Genomic DNA, 20,928 nt, shown 5'->3' with positions numbered 1-20,928 from the left:
TAAACAACAGCCTGATAGCCTAAACCACAGCCTAAGCCACAGCCTGATAACCTAAACCACAGCATAAACCACAGCCTGATAGCCTAAATCACTGCCTGATAGCCTAAACCAAAGCCTAAACCACAGCCTGATTGCCTAAATCACAGCCTAAACCACAGCCTGATAACCTAAACCACAGCCTGATAACCTAAACTACACAATGATAGCCTAAACTACAGCCTGATAGCCTAAACCACAGCCTGATAGCATAAACCACAGCCTGATAGCCTAAACCACAGCCTAAACTACAGCCTGCTAGCCTAAACCACAGCCTGATAGTCTAAACCACATCCTAAACCACATCCTGATACAGTAAACCATAGCCTGCTAGCCTAAACCACAGCCTAAAATAGCCTGACAGCCTAAACCACAGCCTGATAGCTTAAATCACAGCCTGATAGCCTAAACCACAGCCTAAAAATAGCATGATAGCCTAAACCACAGCCTAAAAATAGCCTGATAGCCTAAACCACAGCCTAAACCACATCCTGATACAGTAAACCACAGCCTGATAGCCTAAACCACAGACTAAAATAGCCTGACAGCCTAAACTACAGCCTGATAGCTTAAATCACAGCCCGATAGCCTAAACCACAGCCTAAAAATAGCCTGATAGCCTAAACCACAGCCTAAAAATAGCCTGATAGCCTAAACCACAGCCTGATAGTGTTTAAACTTTTACAACTGGTTGCATTTTTCTAATTTCTCATAGACTACCACGGTCTAAACCACAGCCTGATAGCCTAAACCACAGCCTGATAGCATAAACTACACCCTGATAGCCTAAACTACAGCCTAAACCACACCCTGATAGCCCAAACCACAGCCTAAACCATAGCCTGATAGCCTAAACCACAGCCTGATAGCCTAAACTACAGCTTTATCCACAGCCTAACCCACAGCCTGATAGCCTAAACCACAGCTTTATCCACGGCCTAAACCACAGCCTGATAGTCTAAACCACAGCCTGATAGCCTAAACCACAGCCTGATAGCCTAAATCACAGCCTGAACCACAGCTTTAACCGCAGCCTGATAGCCTAAACCACAGCCTAATAGCCTAAACCACAACCTGATAGCCTAAACCATTGCCTGATAACCTAATCCTAAGTCAAATAACCTAAATCTCAGCCTGATAGCCTAAACCACAACCAGATAACTAAACCACAGTCTGATAGCTTAACTAAACCACTGATTAGTGACACTGCTGAGTACAGGTAAAGGAAGAGGTGTGAGGACAGGGGAAGAGAAAGGAACGGAGAGTGGGGTAAGGACAGAGGAAGAGAGGTGAGGGCACGAGGAGTGGAGTGAGGAAACGGGGAGTGGGGGGAATCCAATGGGAGTTGAGTGAATGCACTGGGAGTGGGGTGAATGCACGGGCAGTGGGATAAATGCACAGGGAGTGAGATGAATGCACGGGGAGTGGGGTGAGGGCACAGGGAGTTGGATGAATTCACGGGGAGTGGGGTGAGGGCTTGGTTTTACAAAGGGGCATTCCTGCCCTACGAATTTAACTTTTTTCACTAAGGTATTTGAGGAGGTATTTGATAGTGTGTATATGGACTTCAGTAAGGCTTTTGACAGGGTCCCACATGAGAGACTGTTGAGGAAAATTAAGGCACACGGAATATGGTTGACAAATAGGCAGCAGAGAGTTTGCATAAATGGGGAGAAATCAGAATGGGGGCACGTCACAAGTGGTGTTCCACTGGGGTCAGTGTTGGGCCCCCTGTTGTTCACAATCTTCATAAACGACATAGATGAGGGCATAAAGAGCGACATAAGCAAGTTTGCCGATGACACCAAAATAGGCTGTCGAATTCATTCTGACGAGGACATTAGAGCACTCCAGGAAGATTTGAATAAGAACATAAGAACATAAGAACGAAGGAACACTGCAGAAGGCCTACTGGCCCATGCGAGGCAGGTCCAAGTCTCCTACCGGCTTAAGCCAATGCACCCAACCTAGTCAGGTCAGGTCATATTGACTTAAGGGAGGAACACGGCAACCGACCTGGTAGCACAAGCTATCAGGTCTAACTCACACCCACCCACATCTACTCATGTATTTATCCAACCTATTTTTAAAGCTACACAACGTTCTGGCCTCTATAACGGTACTTGGGAGTTTGTTCCACTCATCCACAACTCTATTACCAAACCAGTACTTTCCTATATCCTTCCTGAATCTGAATTTTTCCAACTTAAAACCATTGCTGCGAGTCCTGTCTAGGCTAAATATTTTCAGCACACTATTTACATCCCCTTTATTTATTCCTGTCTTCCATTTATACACCTCAATCATATCCCCCTAATTCTACGTCTTTCTAGAGAGTGCAGATTCAGGGCCCTTAGTCTATCCTCATAGGGAAGGTTTCTGATACATGGGATCAACTTTGTCATCCTCCTTTGTACATTTTCCAGAGAATTTATATCCATTCTGTAATACGGTGACCAAAACTGTGCAGCATAATCTAAATGAGGCCTAACCAAGGATGTATAGAGTTGAAGAACAACCTGAGGACTCCTATTATTTATGCTTCTTGATATGAAGCCAAGGATTCTATTAGCTTTATTGTGAACACTTATGCACTGTTGTCTTGGTTTCAGATTACTGCTAACCAGAACTCCTAAATCTTTTTCGCAATCCGTAATATTAAGATCTATATTATTTAGTTTATATGTGGCATGGTTATTGTCCTGTCCAACATTTAGAACTTTGCATTTGTCTATATTAAACTGCATCTGCCACTTCTCCGACCACTGCATCAGTCTATTCAAATCTTCCTGGAGTGCTCGAATGTCCTCGTCAGAATGAATTCGACGGCCTATTTTGGTGTCATCGGCAAACTTGCCGATGTCGCTCTTTATGCCCTCATCTATGTCGTTTATGTAGATTGTGAACAGCAGGGGGCCCAACACTGACCCCTGTGGAACACCGCTCGTGACGCTTCCCCACTCTGATTTCTCCCCATTTATGCAAACTCTCTGCTGCCTATTTGTCAACCATGCCTCTATCCAGGAAAAAATTTCTCCTCCTATTCCATGTGCTTTAATTTTCCTCAATAGTCTCTGATGTGGGACCCTGTCAAAAGCCTTACTGAAGTCCATATACACAATATCATATTCATTACCATGATCTACCTCCTCAAATACCTTAGTGAAAAAAGTTAATAAATTCGTAAGGCAGGAACGCCCCTTTGTAAAACCATGCTAAGATTCGTTGATTAATTTATGCTTTTCAAGGTGGCTACGAACTGCCTCGGCAATTATTGATTCCATAAATTTTCCTACTATGGAGGTTAGGCTTATTGGTCTATAGTTCGAAGCTAAGGACCTGTCACCTGTTTTGAAAATAGGTATCACATTTGCCATTTTCCACTTATCTGGCACCATGCCAGTTTGTAGTGATATGTTGAAAAGATTAGCCAAAGGTGTGCTAAGCTCCTCTTTACATTCCTTTAGAACCCTTGCATACAGTTCATCAGGGCCTGGGGATTTGTTAGGTTTTAATTTATCTATTTGCCTAAGGACCATGTCACTTGTGACCCTAATCGTGCACAGTTTATTATCGTCCTGTTCTACATAATTTATCATTACTGGAATATCGCTGGTATCCTCCTGTGTAAAAACTGAGAGGAAGTATGTGTTAAAAATTCTTCACATTCCCTTATCACTGTCAGTGAGCTGACCCGAGGAACTTTTGAGTGGGCCTATCTTGTCCCTGATCTTTCTTCTGTATACCTGAAAGAATCCTTTTGGGTTAGTCTTCGATACTCTTGCAACTTTAACCTCATAATCTCTTTTTGCTTTTCTAATTCTCTTTTTTATTTCTCTCTTTAACTGAATATATCGATTTCTTAATTGCCTCTCTCCTCTTTTGATTTGCCTATATATGCCTCTCTTTTGACCAATCAGATATTTTAATCTATTGTTCATCCATTTAGGATCATTTTTGTTTGATCTGATTTCCCTATTTGGAACATAATTTGACTGAGCAGCTAGAACTATGCCCTGGAAAGCATCATATCGGCGACCATCACCACGTACCTGACCCTTAGTCAGGTCATTCCAGTTCAGCCCACCTAAGTAATTTTTCAGTCCTATGAAATCAGCCAAGCGAAAGTCAGGGACGGAGACTTGATTGCCATTATTAGGGGAATTCCATGATATATTAAAACTGAGTGATTTGTGATCACTTTCCCCAAGCTCATCATTAACCTCAAGATTATTAATTAGTGTTTCCCTACTGGCAAGAACCAAGTCAAGGAGGTTATTTCCCCTAGTTGGCTCTGTCACAAACTGTTTTAAAAAACAATCCTGGATCGTATCAAGAAAGTCACCTGACTCTAAATTTCCTGTCAAATTGCTCCAGTCAATCTGTCTATAGTTGAAATCTCCCATTAGCACAACATTTTCGTATGTAGATGCCTTACGAATTTCGTCCCATAGAAGTTTACTGCACTCCCTATCAAGATTTGGGGCCCTGTAAATCACACCCAAAATTAGTTTTTCTCGGCCCTCGAGAAGCTGTAACCAAACAGATTCAGTGGCTGACGCTTCTAATTTAATATCTTGTCTAACACAACAATTTAAATTGTCTCTGACATACATCGCTACTCCACCACCTTTCCTGTTGACCCTGTCAGTGTGGAATAATTTATAGCCTTGTATGTGACATTCAGAGGGCATCTCTCTGTTTTTCAGATTGAGCCAGGTCTCTGTTATAGCAATAATATCTATGTTTCCTGCACTTGCAATTAATCTTAGCTCATCTATCTTATTTCTTACACTCCTGCTATTAGTATAGTAAACCTTAAGGGAGTTAGTCCCTTGCTGCCCTCTGTTATCCCCCTTTGTTTGCTGACCTGATCTATTGTCTTTATTTATAACTTCATGCTGAATGCCTTTTATACATTTACTGTTTCCAACCCTAGTGTTGCAACCTGCTTGTTTGACTGATGCAGTGGTCGGAGAAGTGGCAGATACAGTTTAATATAGACAAATGCAAAGTTCTAAATGTTGGACAGGAAAATAATCATGCCACATATAAACTAAATAATGTAAATCTTAATATTACGGATTGCGAAAAGGATTTAGGAGTTCTGGTTAGCAGTAATCTGAAACCAAGACAACAGTGCATAAGTGTTCGCAATAAATCTAACAGAATCATTGGCTTAATATCTAGAAGCATAAATAATAGGAGTCCTCAGGTTGTTCTTCAACTCTATACATCCTTGGTTAGGCCTCATTTAGATTATGCTGCTCAGTTTTGGTCACCGTATTACAGAATGAATATAAATGCTCTGGAAAACGTACAAAAGAGGATGACAAAGTTGATCCCATGTATCAGAAGTCTTCCCTATGAGGATAGACTGAGGGCCCTGAATCTGCACTCTAGAAAGGCGTAGAATTAGGGGGGATATGATTGAGGTGTATAAATGGAAGACAGGCATAAGTAAAGGGGATGTAAATAGCGTGCTGAAAATATCTAACCTAGATAGGATTCGCAGCAATGGTTTTAAAAGTTGGAGAAATTCAGATTCAGGAAGGATATAGGACTGGTTAGGTAATAGAGTTGTGGATGAGTGGAACAAACTCCCAAGTACAGTTATAAAGGCTTAAACGTTGTGTACTTTTAAAAATAGGTTAAATAAATACATGAGTGGGTGTGGGTGGGTGTGAGTTGGACCTGATTAGCTTGTGCCACTAAGTCAGTTGCCGTGTTCCTTCCTTAAGTGAATGTAACCTGACCTGACTAGGTTGGGTGCATTGGCTTAAGCCGGTAGGAGATTTAGACCTGCCTCGCATGGGCCAGTAGCCCTGCTGCAGTGTTCCTTCTTTCTTTTGTTCTTATGAGTGAGGTGAATGCACTGGGAGTGGGATGAAAACACGGGGAGTGGGATGAGGACACGGGGAGTGGGATGAGGACACGGGGAGTGGGGTGAATGCACAGTGAGTGGGGTGAGAACACAGGGATTGGGGATGAAGGCACGGGGAATGGGGTGAGGACACATTTAAATTGGGGAGTGGGGAGGTGGCACGGAGAGTGGGGGGATGGCACGGGGAGTGGGGTGAGGCAGCCGGAAGATAGGTCGTAGGAGACCTCGAATTTTGTGTGTGCACTCACCTAATTGTGGTTGTAGGGGTCAATTCATAGCTCCTGGCCCCGCCTCTTCTCTGTCACAGGGGCGGGCCGCTCCTGGTGACACCATAGAGCCTCTAAAGAAGGTGATACTAATGCACAAAACAGTGCTGCAGCAACATAAGAGAAGAATCCTTCGTTTCTATATAGCCTATTATATATTAACAAAGTACAAATAAGCCTATATAGGGAAAATTATTGATTTTTGATGATGTGATACATGATTTTGCATAATTGAAGGCAAGGAAATGTAAGATCAGATTCACTGAGATGTTACCTGTACTCAAGGTCAAATCGGAACTAGTATTTCTCTGATATTGCAATGTTTTTCTTTATTTTTTAAGTTTTTTTTCTTTTCTTGGCATTGTTGAAGATGAATAAATGTAGGATCTGTTGGCTGTACTCAGTGGTATTTGAGTTTGTTTCCTCAATATTACTACGATTATTTATTTTATCAATAATACAGTTGAGAAGTATTCTCCTGGTCGGTTTATGGCCCTTAAACGCTCTTATTGCTGAACATTAGTAGCTGGTCATGCAGTAGTGATGTAACTGGTGTTTCTCCCCCCATCCCCCCCACCCTCGGATTTCATGTGGGTGACACCAGAGATTCTGCCCTGGGTGACACTAACTCGACCCATGCCTCTGACTCTTCAGAACAACAATGCTCTCAACGTTTTGGTGTCACCAAATCGTAGCGTAGCCTCTTATTGCTAAGAAAACCCTCGAGATACTCACGACGTTTGTTACAACGTATCTTTGCGAGAAATCCTTTCCGAGGATGGCAGACATCAAAACGAAGAAAATAAACAGACTTTGTTGCGAAAATATGAGAGTGACACTTGGCAAGGTGAAGCCGGGCATTTCTGAACCAGTCTTTGAAAGGCAACAGCAAAAGTCACATTGATTTCCAGTTTTTATTAAAAATTATATTTTGATGAAATCATATTTCATTTTTCCGATTAGGAAGGCTCGGTGAATGTACGAATGAAACTTGCAGGGTTCAGTACCTCCAACATGTGTCTAATTTATCAAGGTTAAGAACCACTGTTTTAGACTATTCCACTTCCTGACAACTCTGACTGAAGAAATACTTCCTAAGATCCCTGTGATTCATCTGTGGCTTCAACTTCCAATTGTGACCCCTTGTTACTGTGTCCCATCTCTGGAATATTCTGTCCCTATCCACCTTGTCAATTTCTCTCAGTATTTTATGTTGTTGTTATGTCCCCCTTTCCCCGTCCCTCCTGTCTTCCAGTGTCGTCAGGTCGATTTTCCTTAACCCCTCCTCTGGGACTAGTCTCGCTGCAAGCCTTTGCACTCCCTCCAATTTCCCGACGTGCTTGGCCAGGTATGGGTTCCAAACTGGTGCTGCTTACTCCAATATGGGCCTGACGTACACGGTGTACAGTCTTGAACGATTCCTTACTGAGATGTCGGAATGTTATGCTTAGGTTTGCTAGACGCCCATGTGTACTCACCCAGTTGTACTCACTTCGTTGTTGCAGGGGTCGAGTCACAGCTCCTGGCCCCGTCTCTTCACTGGTCGCTACTAGGTCACTCTTCCTGCTCCATGAGCTTTGTGTGTAGGGGGAGGGTGATGATATCAGGCAAATTGTTTGGAATAATAATCGCTCTTTGATCTTTTGGTTTATTCATTCTATGCGACGCCTCTCATAAATCAGTAATAATATACTGAGTCCAGCAAGTGCATTAAAAATCTGAGCACAGCAAATGTTACAGATGTCGATAAACGTGATCAAAATACCTGCTTACTTGACAATATAGAGGCAAATCGGGTTTTCTGTGTACTTTATGCTAACACCAGCAGAAAAACATCCTGCGGGATTACTGGACAGCTTTCAGGGATATACGTCTCCCTAAACTGATGGAAGAAAAATTTTAATTAATGGCCCCAGGTAATGCGGAAGATGAGGCTGTGTACCAGAGGTCACTGACCTGCCCTCGAGACCTCAGACTGTGACTGTCTTCCGACCTGACTGCCAGTCTCCACGACCCAGGGCTCCAAGAGGCACCAGGAACACGCTCCTCTTGTAGTTTACGCCGTGTCCGGCCTTCTCATCATGTGGACCAGGTAATGCTTAGTAGAGTTGACCTTTGTATGTTATTATTCACATTCACAGATCAGAACATTCATTAGGAAACTTTCTGCCGTAACTGGCTTATTCAATTTGAGGACCGAACCGCTAGATCACGTAGTATAAAATATACAGTCCTAGAAGTCAGGTGAGCATATGTTTCTTCTCGTATCTCTGTATCAGGACTGGTGGCAAAAGCTCTCGCTTCACACGGTGAGTGTCCGGGTTCGATTCCCGGTGAAAGGGTGTAAACATTGGACGTGTTTCCTTACACCGGTTGTCTATGTTCACAAATCAGTAAAATGGGTACCTGGGTGTTAGTCGACTGGTGTGGGTCGCATCCTGGGACAAACCTGACCTAATTTGCCAGAAATGCTCAGCATAACAAGTGGCTTTCTATATAGTAGTATGTCACTGATGTCAGCTAGGACTGTATACCTTGTACATGTACTTGTAGTAAATAAAGATATTATTATTATTATTATTATTATTATTATTATTATTATTATTATTATTATTACCCAGTGTTTACATAATTATGAGAACTATGAGCAAGTCTTTTTTTTCACGAGCCATTTCAGAATTAGAGAAGGGAAAAATAAAAAGGGAGTTGATTTACTTGCATTATATTTAATGAAGCGTTAAACCCGTGTTGATTAACACAAGTTATGGTGGAGGCTCGATCCTCAGTGCCGTCATCATTACTGCTGTTTGATAACATTATGAGTCATAATATGGAATCTGAACATTAAAATCATACAGTTCTGACCTACTCTTCTGAACGTTTAACTCTCATGTTATTTGTTATAAATGGTTTAGTGATGCCGATAATCTGCGTAAAAGGCCACCTGTATATAGCTCGGGACTTTTATTAAATGTCTTGAACAGTACACAAATGTCCTGAACAGTACGCAAATGTCCTGAACAGTACGCAAATGTCCTGAACAGTACGCAAATGTCCTGAACAGTACACAAATGTCTTGAACAGAACCCAAATGTCTTGAACAGTACACAAATGTCCTGAACAATACACAAATGTTCTGAACAGTACACAAATGTTCTGAACAGTACACAAATGTTCTATTCACATTCAAGTTATTCTTGAGTTCATTAAAACTGAACTCTCTGTTATTCCGAACATACCGAAACCTTATTTTATATTAATATTCACAATTTCTGTCTTGTCCTCAGACTATTCCGAACTTTTGTCTTGAGTTCACATTACGCAATTGTTTTAATATAGTCAAAATCATCGCCATTGTTCAATATAATCCTGAATGTCTTCCATAACAACACTTGCAACTCTTGTTTTCTGCTCAAAACATTTCAAACTCTTCTGAAAGGCTTAACAAAATTTCGAACGGAATTTGTATTTAAAGCTTTCCGAACTGTTGTGTTCTGCACAGCAAAAATTTTCTGAACACATACAAAAATGTTTTTTTCAGAGCTTGTATATATTTTTTTCGTTCGTAATATTCTGTGGCGAAAACATTCACAGTGATTCTTATATCTGAAATATTCCGACGTTTTTGTTGATGTTATGAACTGTTCTATGTTCAGAACATTCGGAACTTTTTATCTGTGTTTAGAACATTTCCAACTTTTTCTCATGTGCTGAGAAATTTCCGACCTTCCAGCCGTAGTTCTGACCACTGCACACTCTTCTACTCTCATCGAATTTCAGACTTATTTTGTGTTTACATTCTGTTTTCTTCTCTCGCTTAGAGAACATTATTTTCTACTCTCCAGTGTACAGAACATTCCGTACTGTTCATCAGTTTTCACAATATTCTGTAGTGTTCTCCAGCATTCAGAACAATCCAGACCTGTTCATAGATAACCCCTAAATAAGTAAATAATTCCAGATAAACATCGTCCTTCTAAAAACAGTCAGTTAATTTGAAGCCGGAATTTAGAAGACGTTGGGTTTGGTTTGGTAAGGTTCGTCAGGAAACAGGACAAGTGTTTCCTGACACGGGTCTTAGATGACGCTCCGCCGTTGGAGCTTTAGGTCATCTGACCGAGGCATTCCGCTGGTTCACCGGTCCACCCCTTTAAAATTTGTGATTAGAAATATAACCATATTGAAGTCTCTTATCAGACGTGTAAACTATTATGCATTTAAATGACGTCACGAATAAATTGCCAAGTGCTTCCTTTCCATAATTATATTTAAAATTTCTTGATATTATTGCCATTTAAGGATTTTTAAGTAAATTCCTTAGTGGAGAAGTACTTATTAAAGCAGTCTGCAACTCTCTGTATATATGCTAAAGGGTATATCTCCGTTGATCAAGATAAACAGTGGGGGTCAACAGGACTGAGTGTTATGGTGAGGTCAACAGAACCGAGTGTTGTGGTGGGGTCAACTGAGCTGAGTGTTGTGGTGGGGTCAACTGAGCTGAGTGTTGTGGTGGGGTCAACTGAGCTGAGTGTTGTGGTTGGGTCAACTGAGCTGAGTGTTGTGGTGGGGTCAACTGAGCTGAGTGTTGTGGTGGGGTCAACTGAGCTGAGTGTTGTGGTGGGGTCAACAGAGCTGAGTGTTGTGGTGGGGTCAACAGAGCTGAGTGTTGTGGTGGGGTCAACAGAGCTGAGTGTTGTGGTGGGGTCAACAGAGCTGAGTGTTGTGGTGGGGTCAACAGAGCTGAGTGTTGTGGTGGGGTCAACAGAGCTGACAGTTGTGGTGGGATCAACAGAGCTGAGTGTTGTGGTGGGGTCAACAGAGCTGAGTGTTGTGGTGGGGTCAACAGAGCTGAGTGTTGTGGTAGGGTCAACAGAGAAGAGTGTTGTGGTGGGGTCTACAGAGCTGAGTGTTGTGGTTGGGTCAACTGAGCTGAGTGTTGTGGTGGGGTCAACTGAGCTGAGTGTTGTGGTGGGGTCAACTGAGCTGAGTGTTGTGGTGGGGTCAACAGAGCTGAGTGTTGTGGTGGGGTCAACAGAGCTGAGTGTTGTGGTGGGGTCAACAGAGCTGAGTGTTGTGGTGGGGTCAACAGAGCTGAGTGTTGTGGTGGGGTCAACAGAGCTGAGTGTTGTGGTGGGGTCAACAGAGCTGACAGTTGTGGTGGGATCAACAGAGCTGAGTGTTGTGGTGGGGTCAACAGAGCTGAGTGTTGTGGTGGGGTCAACAGAGCTGAGTGTTGTGGTAGGGTCAACAGAGAAGAGTGTTGTGGTGGGGTCAACAGAGCTGAGTGTTGTGGTGGGGTCAACAGAGCTGAGTGTTGTGGTGGGGTCAACTGAGCTGAGTGTTGTGGTAGGGTCAACAGAGCTGAGTGTTGTGGTGGGGTCAACAGAGCTGAGTGTTGTGGTAGGGTCAACAGAGCTGAGTGTTGTGGTAGGGTCAACAGAGCTGAGTGTTGTGGTGGGGTCAACAGAGCTGAGTGTTGTGGTAGGGTCAACTGAGCTGAGTGTTGTGGTGGGGTCAACAGAGCTGATTGTTGTGGTGGGGTCAACTGAGCTGAGTGTTGTGGTGGGGTCAACAGAGCTGAGTGTTGTGGTGGGGTCAACAGAGCTGAGTGTTGTGGTGGGGTCAACAGAGCTGAGTGTTGTGGTGGGGTCAACAGAGCTGAGTGTTGTGGTGGGGTCAACAGAGCTGAGTGTTGTGGTGGGGTCAACAGAGCTGAGTGTTGTGGTGGGGTCAACAGAGCTGAGTGTTGTGGTGGGGTCAACAGAGCTGAGTGTTGTGGTGGGGTCAACAGAGTTGAGTGTTGCGGTGGGGTCAACTGAGCTGAGTGTTGTGGTGCGGTAAACAGAGCTGAGAGTTGTGGTGGGGTCAACAGAGCTGAGTGTTATGGTGGGGTCAACAGAGCTGAGCGTTGTGGTGGGATTAACAGAGCTGAGTGTTGTGGTGGGGTCAACTGAGTTGAGTGTTGTGGTGGGGTCAACTGAGTTGAGGTTTGTGGTGGGGTCAACAGAGCTGAATGTTGTGGTGGGGTCAACAGAACTGAGTGTTGTGGTTGAATCAACTTAGCTGAGTGTAGTGGTGGGGTCAACTGAGCCGAGAATTGTGGTGGCGTCAACTGAGTTGAGTGTTGTGGTGGGGTCAACAGAGCTGAGTGTTGTGGTGGGGGTCAACTGAGCTGAGTGTTGTGGTGGGGTCAACACAGCTGAGTGTTGTGGTGGGGTCAACACAGCAGAGTGTTGTGGTGGGATCAACAGAGCTGAGTGTTGTGGTGGGGTCAACTGCGTTGAGTGTTGTGGTGGGGTCAACAGAGCTGAGTGTTGTGGTGGGGTCAACTGAGTTGAGTGTTGTGGTGGAGTCAACAGAACTGAGTGTTGTGGTGGGGTCAACTGAGCTGAGAGTTGTGGTGGGGTCAACTGAGTTGAGTGTTGTGGTGGAGCTAACAGAACTGAGTGTTGTGGTGGGGTCAACTGAGCTGAGAGTTGTGGTGGGGTCAACTGAGCTGAGTGTTGTGGTGGGGTCAACTGAGTTGAGTGTTGTGGTGGGGTCAACAGAACTGAGTGTTGTGGTTGGATCAACTGAGCTGAGTGTAGTGGTGGGGTCAACTGAGCCGAGAATTGTGGTGGCGTCAACTGAGTTGAGTGTTGTGGTGGGGTCAACAGAGCTGAGTGTTGTGGTGGGGGTCAACTGAGCTGAGTGTTGTGGTGGGGTCAATAGAGCTGAGTGTTGTGGTGGGGTCAACAGAGCTGAGTGTTGTGGTGGGGTCAACTGAGTTAAGTGCTGTGGTGGGGTCAACAGAGCTGAGTGTTGTGGTAGGGTCAACACAACTGAGTGTTGTGGTGGGGTCAACACAGCTGAGTGTTGTGGTGGGATCAACAGAGCTGAGTGTTGTGGTGGGGTCAACTGCGTTGAGTGTTGTGGTGGGGTCAACAGAGCTGAGTGTTGTGGTGGGGTCAACTGAGTTGAGTGTTGTGGTGGGGTCAACTGAGCTGAGTGTTGTGGTGGGGTCAACTGAGTTGAGTGTTGTGGTGGAGTCAACAGAACTGAGTGTTGTGGTGGGGTCAACTGAGCTGAGAGTTGTGGTGGGGTCAACTGAGTTGAGTGTTGTGGTGGAGCTAACAGAACTGAGTGTTGTGGTGGGGTCAACTGAGCTGAGAGTTGTGGTGGGGTCAACTGAGCTGAGTGTTGTGGTGGGGTCAACTGAGTTGAGTGTTGTGGTGGGGTCAACAGAACTGAGTGTTGTGGTGGGGTCAACAGAGCTGAGTGTTGTGGTGGGAGTCAACAGAGCTGAGTGTTGTGGTGGGGTCAACAGAGCTGAGTATTGTGGTGGGGTCAACAGAGCTGAGTGTTGTGGTGGGGTCAACAGAACTGAGTGTTGTGGTGGGGTCAACTGAGATGAGTGTTGTGGTGGGGTCAACAGAGCTGAGTGTTGTGGTGGGATCAACAGAACTGAGTGTTGTGGTGGGGTCAACTGAGCTGAGTGTTGTGGTGGGGTCAACTGAGCTGAGTGTTGTGGTGGGGTCAACAGAGTTGAGTGTTGTGTTTGGTTCAACAGAGCTGAGTGTTGTGGTGGGATCAACTGAGCTGAGTGTTGTGGTGGGGTCAACAGAGCTGAGTGTTGTGGTGGGGTCAACAGAGCTGAGTGTTGTGGTGGGGTCAACAGAGCTGAGTGTTGTGGTGGGGTCAACAGAGCTGAGTGTTGTGGTGGGGTCAACAGAGCTGAGTGCTGTGGTGGGGTCAACAGAGCTGAGTGTTGTGGTGGGGTCAACAGAGCTGAGTGTTGTGGTGGGGTCAACAGAGCTGAGTGTTGTGGTGGGGTCAACAGTGCTGAGTGTTGTGGTGGGGTCAACAGAGCTGAGTGTTGTGGTGGGGTCAACAGAGCTGAGTGCTGTGGTGGGGTCAACAGAGCTGAGTGTTGTGGTGGGGTCAACAGAGCTGAGTGTTGTGGTGGGTTCAACAGAGCTGAGTGTTGTGGTGGGTTCAACAGAGCTGAGTGTTGTGGTGGGTTCAACAGAGGTGAGTGTTGTGGTGGGGTCAACAGAGCTGAGTGTTGTGGTGGGGTCAACAGAGCTGAGTGTTGTGGTGGGTTCAACAGAGCTGAGTGTTGTGGTGGGGTCAACAGAGCTGAGTGTTGTGGTGGGGGTCAACTGAGCTGAGTGTTGTGGTGGGGTCAATAGAGCTGAGTGTTGTGGTGGGGTCAACAGAGCTGAGTGTTGTGGTGGGGTCAACTGAGTTAAGTGCTGTGGTGGGGTCAACAGAGCTGAGTGTTGTGGTGGGGTCAACACAACTGAGTGTTGTGGTGGGGTCAACACAGCTGAGTGTTGTGGTGGGATCAACAGAGCTGAGTGTTGTGGTGGGGTCAACTGCGTTGAGTGTTGTGGTGGGGTCAACAGAGCTGAGTGTTGTGGTGGGGTCAACTGAGTTGAGTGTTGTGGTGGGGTCAACTGAGCTGAGTGTTGTGGTGGGGTCAACTGAGTTGAGTGTTGTGGTGGAGTCAACAGAACTGAGTGTTGTGGTGGGGTCAACTGAGCTGAGAGTTGTGGTGGGGTCAACTGAGTTGAGTGTTGTGGTGGAGCTAACAGAACTGAGTGTTGTGGTGGGGTCAACTGAGCTGAGAGTTGTGGTGGGGTCAACTGAGCTGAGTGTTGTGGTGGGGTCAACTGAGTTGAGTGTTGTGGTGGGGTCAACAGAACTGAGTGTTGTGGTGGGGTCAACAGAGCTGAGTGTTGTGGTGGGAGTCAACAGAGCTGAGTGTTGTGGTGGGGTCAACAGAGCTGAGTATTGTGGTGGGGTCAACAGAGCTGAGTGTTGTGGTGGGGTCAACAGAACTGAGTGTTGTGGTGGGGTCAACTGAGCTGAGTGTTGTGGTGGGGTCAACAGAGCTGAGTGTTGTGGTGGGATCAACAGAACTGAGTGTTGTGGTGGGGTCAACTGAGTTGAGTGTTGTGGTGGGGTCAACTGAGCTGAGTGTTGTGGTGGGGTCAACAGAGTTGAGTGTTGTGTTGGGTTCTACAGAGCTGAGTGTTGTGGTGGGATCAACTGAGCTGAGTGTTGTGGTGGGGTCAACAGAGCTGAGTGTTGTGGTGGGGTCAACAGAGCTGAGTGTTGTGGTGGGGTCAACAGAGCTGAGTGTTGTGGTGGGGTCAACAGAGCTGAGTGTTGTGGTGGGGTCAACAGAGCTGAGTGTTGTGGTGGGGTCAACAGAGCTGAGTGCTGTGGTGGGGTCAACAGAGCTGAGTGTTGTGGTGGGGTCAACAGAGCTGAGTGTTGTGGTGGGGTCAACAGAGCTGAGTGTTGTGGTGGGGTCAACAGTGCTGAGTGTTGTGGTGGGGTCAACAGAGCTGAGTGTTGTGGTGGGGTCAACAGAGCTGAGTGCTGTGGTGGGGTCAACAGAGCTGAGTGTTGTGGTGGGGTCAACAGAGCTGAGTGTTGTGGTGGGTTCAACAGAGCTGAGTGTTGTGGTGGGTTCAACAGAGCTGAGTGTTGTGGTGGGTTCAACAGAGCTGAGTGTTGTGGTGGGGTCAACAGAGCTGAGTGTTGTGGTGGGTTCAACAGAGCTGAGTGTTGTGGTGGGGTCAACAGAGCTGAGTGTTGTGGTGGGGTCAACAGAGCTGAGTGTTGTGGTGGGGTCAACAGAGCTGAGTGTTGTGGTGGGGTCAACAGAGCTGAGTGTTGTGGTGGGGTCAACAGAGCTGAGTGTTGTGGTGGGGTCAACAGAGCTGAGTGTTGTGGTGGGGTCAACAGAGCTGAGTGTTGTGGTGGGGTCAACAGAGCTGAGTGTTGTGGTGGGGTCAACAGTGCTGAGTGTTGTGGTGGGGTCAACAGTGCTAAGTGCTGTGGTGGGGTCAACAGAGCTGAGTGTTGTGGTGGGGTCAACAGAGCTGAGTGTTGTGGTGGGGTCAACAGAGCTGAGTGTTGTGGTGGGGTCAACAGAGCTGAGACCAAGAGTTTTGGTTCGATCAGTGAGCACAGTTTTCTGGTTATAATCAACTTTATTATTATTATTATTATTATTATTATTATTATTATTATTATTATTATTATTATTATTATTATTATTATTATTATTGTCTTTATTTGTACAACTACAGGTACAAGGTATACAGTCCTGGCTGACATCAGTAACATACTACTATATAGAATGCCTCTTGTTGTGCTGAGCATTTCTCGCAAATTAGGCCAATTTTGTCCCAGGATGCGACCCCCACCAGTCCACTAACTCCCAGGTACTCATTTTACTGACAGGTGAACATGGACAGCAGATACCTTAAGGAAACACGTCGTAATGTTACCACCCGTACCGTGAATCAAGGTGTGTGGGATACCAATCGAGCTAATTTCAGTCATTAAATTAAAGATTCCATCAAAGTAGGCTGAACGAGAAATTTAATTAAAAATCATATACGTTTCATGATAAGGAAGGTCAAAGTATAAGCCGCTCCCTCTTTGACTCTCATTACAATATGGAAATAAGTAATCACTCACGACGGTAGTCAATTTGTAAGTTAATTATGGCGCAGTATGAAACACACGCAATAAATTATTAATAATTCACTTATTAACAGAGTTGTGTGTAGTGGTGGGGTCAAAGGAACTGTTAGTTTTGGATTCATCAAGACTGCTAGAATATAAGTGGGAACTCCTCTCAGCAAGATGGGGCAGAGTTCGTTCTCCATTCTCAGTACCAGGACGTCACACCTGTAGAAGACGTATGCTTCCTGTCAGGCTGCTGGCAGTCCTTTGTAATATGAAAGCCAACACATGTGGCTTCTTTCCAGCAATACTTCTTGACAAACAAATTCAAAGCAGTTGAATTGCTTAGAGGACCATAACACTTTTTGAAGATATCTATGCTTGAGGTACTTCGACTTCTACTGGCAATTACCAACGTGTTTTTAATATAGGAAAATACCAATATATGTCGTGCCGAATATGTAAAACTGGTCAATTAGCAAGAACTCATTTAAAATTAATTTTGCACCAAAAGAAACTTAGAAAACTTACTTAACCTTGTTATAACAAGAGCAATTTATTTTAGCCTAACCCACCTAAATATATTTTAAATTTGTTTACAGTAATTTAATACTAAACAAACACAATGAAATATATTTTTTTTCGTTAGGTTCAGAATGATTTTGACGAAATTATTGCATACACAAATTTTCGCTTGTCCTATATAGCAAGATGAGCGTTGCTATTTAAGCCAAAATCCCAAGTTCTGCCTATTCGGCACGACACACACACACACACACACACACACACATATATATATATATATATATATATATATATATAAATATATATATATATATATATATATATATTTATATATATATATATATATATATATATTTATATATATATATATATATATATATATATATATATATATATATATATATTTATATATATATATATATATATATATATATATTTATATATATATATATATATATATATATATATATATATATATATATATATATATATATATATATATATATTTATATATATATATATATATATATATATATATATATATATATATATATATATATATATATATATATATATATATATATATTATATATATATATATATATATATATATATATATATATTTATATATATATATATATATATATATATATATATATATATATATTATATATATATATATATATATATATATATATATATATATATATATATATATATATATATATATATATATATATATATATATATATATATATATATATATATATATATATATATATATATATATATATATATATATATATATATATATATATATATATATATATATATATATATATATATATATATATATATATATTTATATATATATATATATATATATATATATATATATATATATATATATATATATATATTTATATATATATATATATATATATATATATATATATATATATATATATATATATTTATATATATATATATATATATATATATATATATATATATATATATATATATATATATATTTATATATATATATATATATATATATATATATATATATATATATATATATATATATATATATTTATATATATATATATATATATATATATATATATATTTATATATATATATATATATATATATATATATATATATATATATATATATATATATATATATATATATATATAACACAGTAATAAATATTTCATTTAATAAAACATTTTTATTTTAATCCTGTGTATTACTTCCAAAGAACCAGATGTTACTGTTGACTGGGGACACTAAGCCAGAATGATGTACGAGTTCGCATTAAGGATATATCTTGTTTCTGTAAATATTGTCTCCTCTGCTTCACAACTCGCAACGAATTACAATGTTTCAGATTATGGGTTACGGTGACTGTGCTGATGAAGACTTCGACGGCGGGGTTTCTAACGGAGCCAACTACAGGAGACGCGCTGCCGTCGATCTACGAGTACGCAGAGGCCGTGTGTCCCTGCGTGAGGCAGCATCATTGTCCTGCCTACTATGGTTCGTCTCCCCTCGATATCTTGAACTACGGCAACCTGCCTCCTTGTCTCACCTACGGGAGGTTCCGCTGTTGCAAAAATTCTGCCATCACTGATGTCTTGATCCAGCCCCAGGTGGATCATGGAACTCTTGCTGGAGGAACATTCGGGGACATAATTAACCAGGGAAGTGACTTCAGTTCTGGAAACAGCACTGCTGTTGTAGATGGAATTAGTTTTGGAAGTGACTCTAGTCTCGCAAGTAGCATTGATTCTGATAATGGCACAATCATTGGAAGTGGCGTTAATTCTGGAAGTAACATAAGTTCTGGAAGTGAAATTAGTCTTGAACAAAATAATATATCTGAAAGTGAAATTAGTGAAGGTGTAAGCATTGTCTCTGGAAGTAAAGACATCATATCAAGTGAGAGAAACAACACTACAGAGTGTGAAGAAACTGAGAGCAGTATTTCATCCTCTTCCGATGTCTCCAGTCAACACGTACCAACTATGGAGGATGGATACTCGCCGCCTCCAGGTCACAGTTCACCAATAATATTCTGCTTCTTCTTGCTTCCGGGATTTACTGTCGGTTCTTCTCTAAGCCAACATCACCTCAGATCCATTCAGAAAATTCCTAGTGATGAGCTGAACTCTTCTGGAATAGACCAGTTATCAACATCACAGCATGATACATTTCCTAAGCTTCAGAATTACTCACAGAGCTCAGGATCACAAGAAAGTGAGCAAGAACTCCATCAGATGGAAAATATCACGCAACAAAATATCGTCCTCTCCTATGGTGAATATCAAGGAAGCAACCATGAAGTCGTCACCATTAGCTCTCTTCATTCAGTGTCACTTCATCCTGACGATCTCAATAAGATTCATCAAAGCGTCAACGTCTATGCGGAAATCAATGCTACACTACCAGTGAGTCAGTCGCTGGACCATCCGAGAAACCTCAAACAAAATTTACCCATCTCAGTAAAGGAACTTGGTCTTCCAACAGTACCTACCACTCCTCCCACCTCACAGCCGCACTGGCAACCACTTTTCAGAAGTAATCATGTCACTCAAAATCCGTTATATTATTCTGCCTTCTACAACCAGAGGCAGAATCCCAGCACCTCGAACAGCAACCAACCTCACCCAAGGCTGTGGCACACTACAACACACCCCAGATATAGCCTTAGCACCTCGCTCAACAACCAACCTCATTCAAGGCTGTGGTATGCTGCAACACACCCCAGATATAGCCCTAGCAATTCGCCCAGCAACCAGCCACACTCTAGGCTATGGTACTCTACTAGACATCCCAGACAAAGCCTGAACTCCTCGCCCAGCGACCAGCCACACTCAGAGTTGTGGTACACTAGAAAACACCCCAGAAAACGCTCCGTCACGACCACTCACAGAATTTCACCAAGACAACATCAGCTTGAGTTTCCCACTTCGCTTTAGTTTCAATAATCTTTATTTGGTTACTCTATAAGTTTATTGTAAGTGAGAAAAATAAGAATTTTCAATTAACCTAGCATTCCATAGCATTCGTATCAACTTAAACATAAAAAAATATTATTGCAGTGTTATTACTTAATCTAAACCTGCTAAGAATATTTATAAATGTTCTAGAACATGACCAAGAGAGAGAGTCGGAGTTTAGTAGGTCTTAAAGTGGCAAAAGAAATGTAAACTAAGAAAAAACTAGTGCTGGTTTTCGCAATCTTCTGTATATAATAATATTTATAATAAAAATGCTTTTTGGAATGATAGCAGTCTTAGTACCCCGGTATCCCCACTACCCTAAGTATCCCGGTATCCCCAATACCCTCAGTACCCCGGTATCCCCAGTAACCTAAGTACCCCGGTATCTCTAATAACCTCAGTACCCCGGTATCCCTAGTAACCTCAGTACCTCTGAATCCCCAGTACCCCGGTATCCCTAATAACGTCTCACCAAACATCCTCCAACCCCTTCCCTACCCGATGAAATTAAGACACATGTGCAACATCTGGGTATCTTTATTGTAGACGTTTCGCCATCCAGTGGCTTTATCAATACAAATTCCAGGACATAACTTGAAGACAGTAGAACTATGTACAGAAGATGAGGTAATCAGTCCCTCAACCTAGGAGTAGGTGCGAAGAGCACCATAGTCACAGCATCTCACAGCACCACACAGACCCCAAACACCTCACCACCCACAACCAATCTAGACTA

General features: G+C 42.7%; 1 protein-coding gene across 1 annotated transcript in view; it reads left to right on the top strand.

Annotated features, from left to right (window-relative positions):
• Window positions 1-20,445, top strand: part of LOC128695952 (uncharacterized) — a 44,132-nt gene extending 23,687 nt beyond the window's left edge. Inside the window, exons 2-3 of the mRNA XM_070092830.1 lie at window positions 8,103-8,278; window positions 18,578-20,445. Coding sequence (XP_069948931.1) covers window positions 8,268-8,278; window positions 18,578-20,168 — 1,602 coding nt within the window. The 5' untranslated portion in view covers window positions 8,103-8,267 and the 3' untranslated portion in view covers window positions 20,169-20,445. The remainder of the gene's footprint in view (window positions 1-8,102; window positions 8,279-18,577) is intronic.
• Window positions 20,446-20,928: the final 483 nt, after the last annotated feature.

Source organism: Cherax quadricarinatus, chromosome 41 (assembly GCF_038502225.1).
Source record: "Cherax quadricarinatus isolate ZL_2023a chromosome 41, ASM3850222v1, whole genome shotgun sequence".
Taxonomy (NCBI): domain Eukaryota; kingdom Metazoa; phylum Arthropoda; class Malacostraca; order Decapoda; family Parastacidae; genus Cherax; species Cherax quadricarinatus.
The sequence above is the reverse complement of the archived record's forward strand: the minus strand, read 5'-3'. Positions and strand labels throughout refer to the sequence as shown.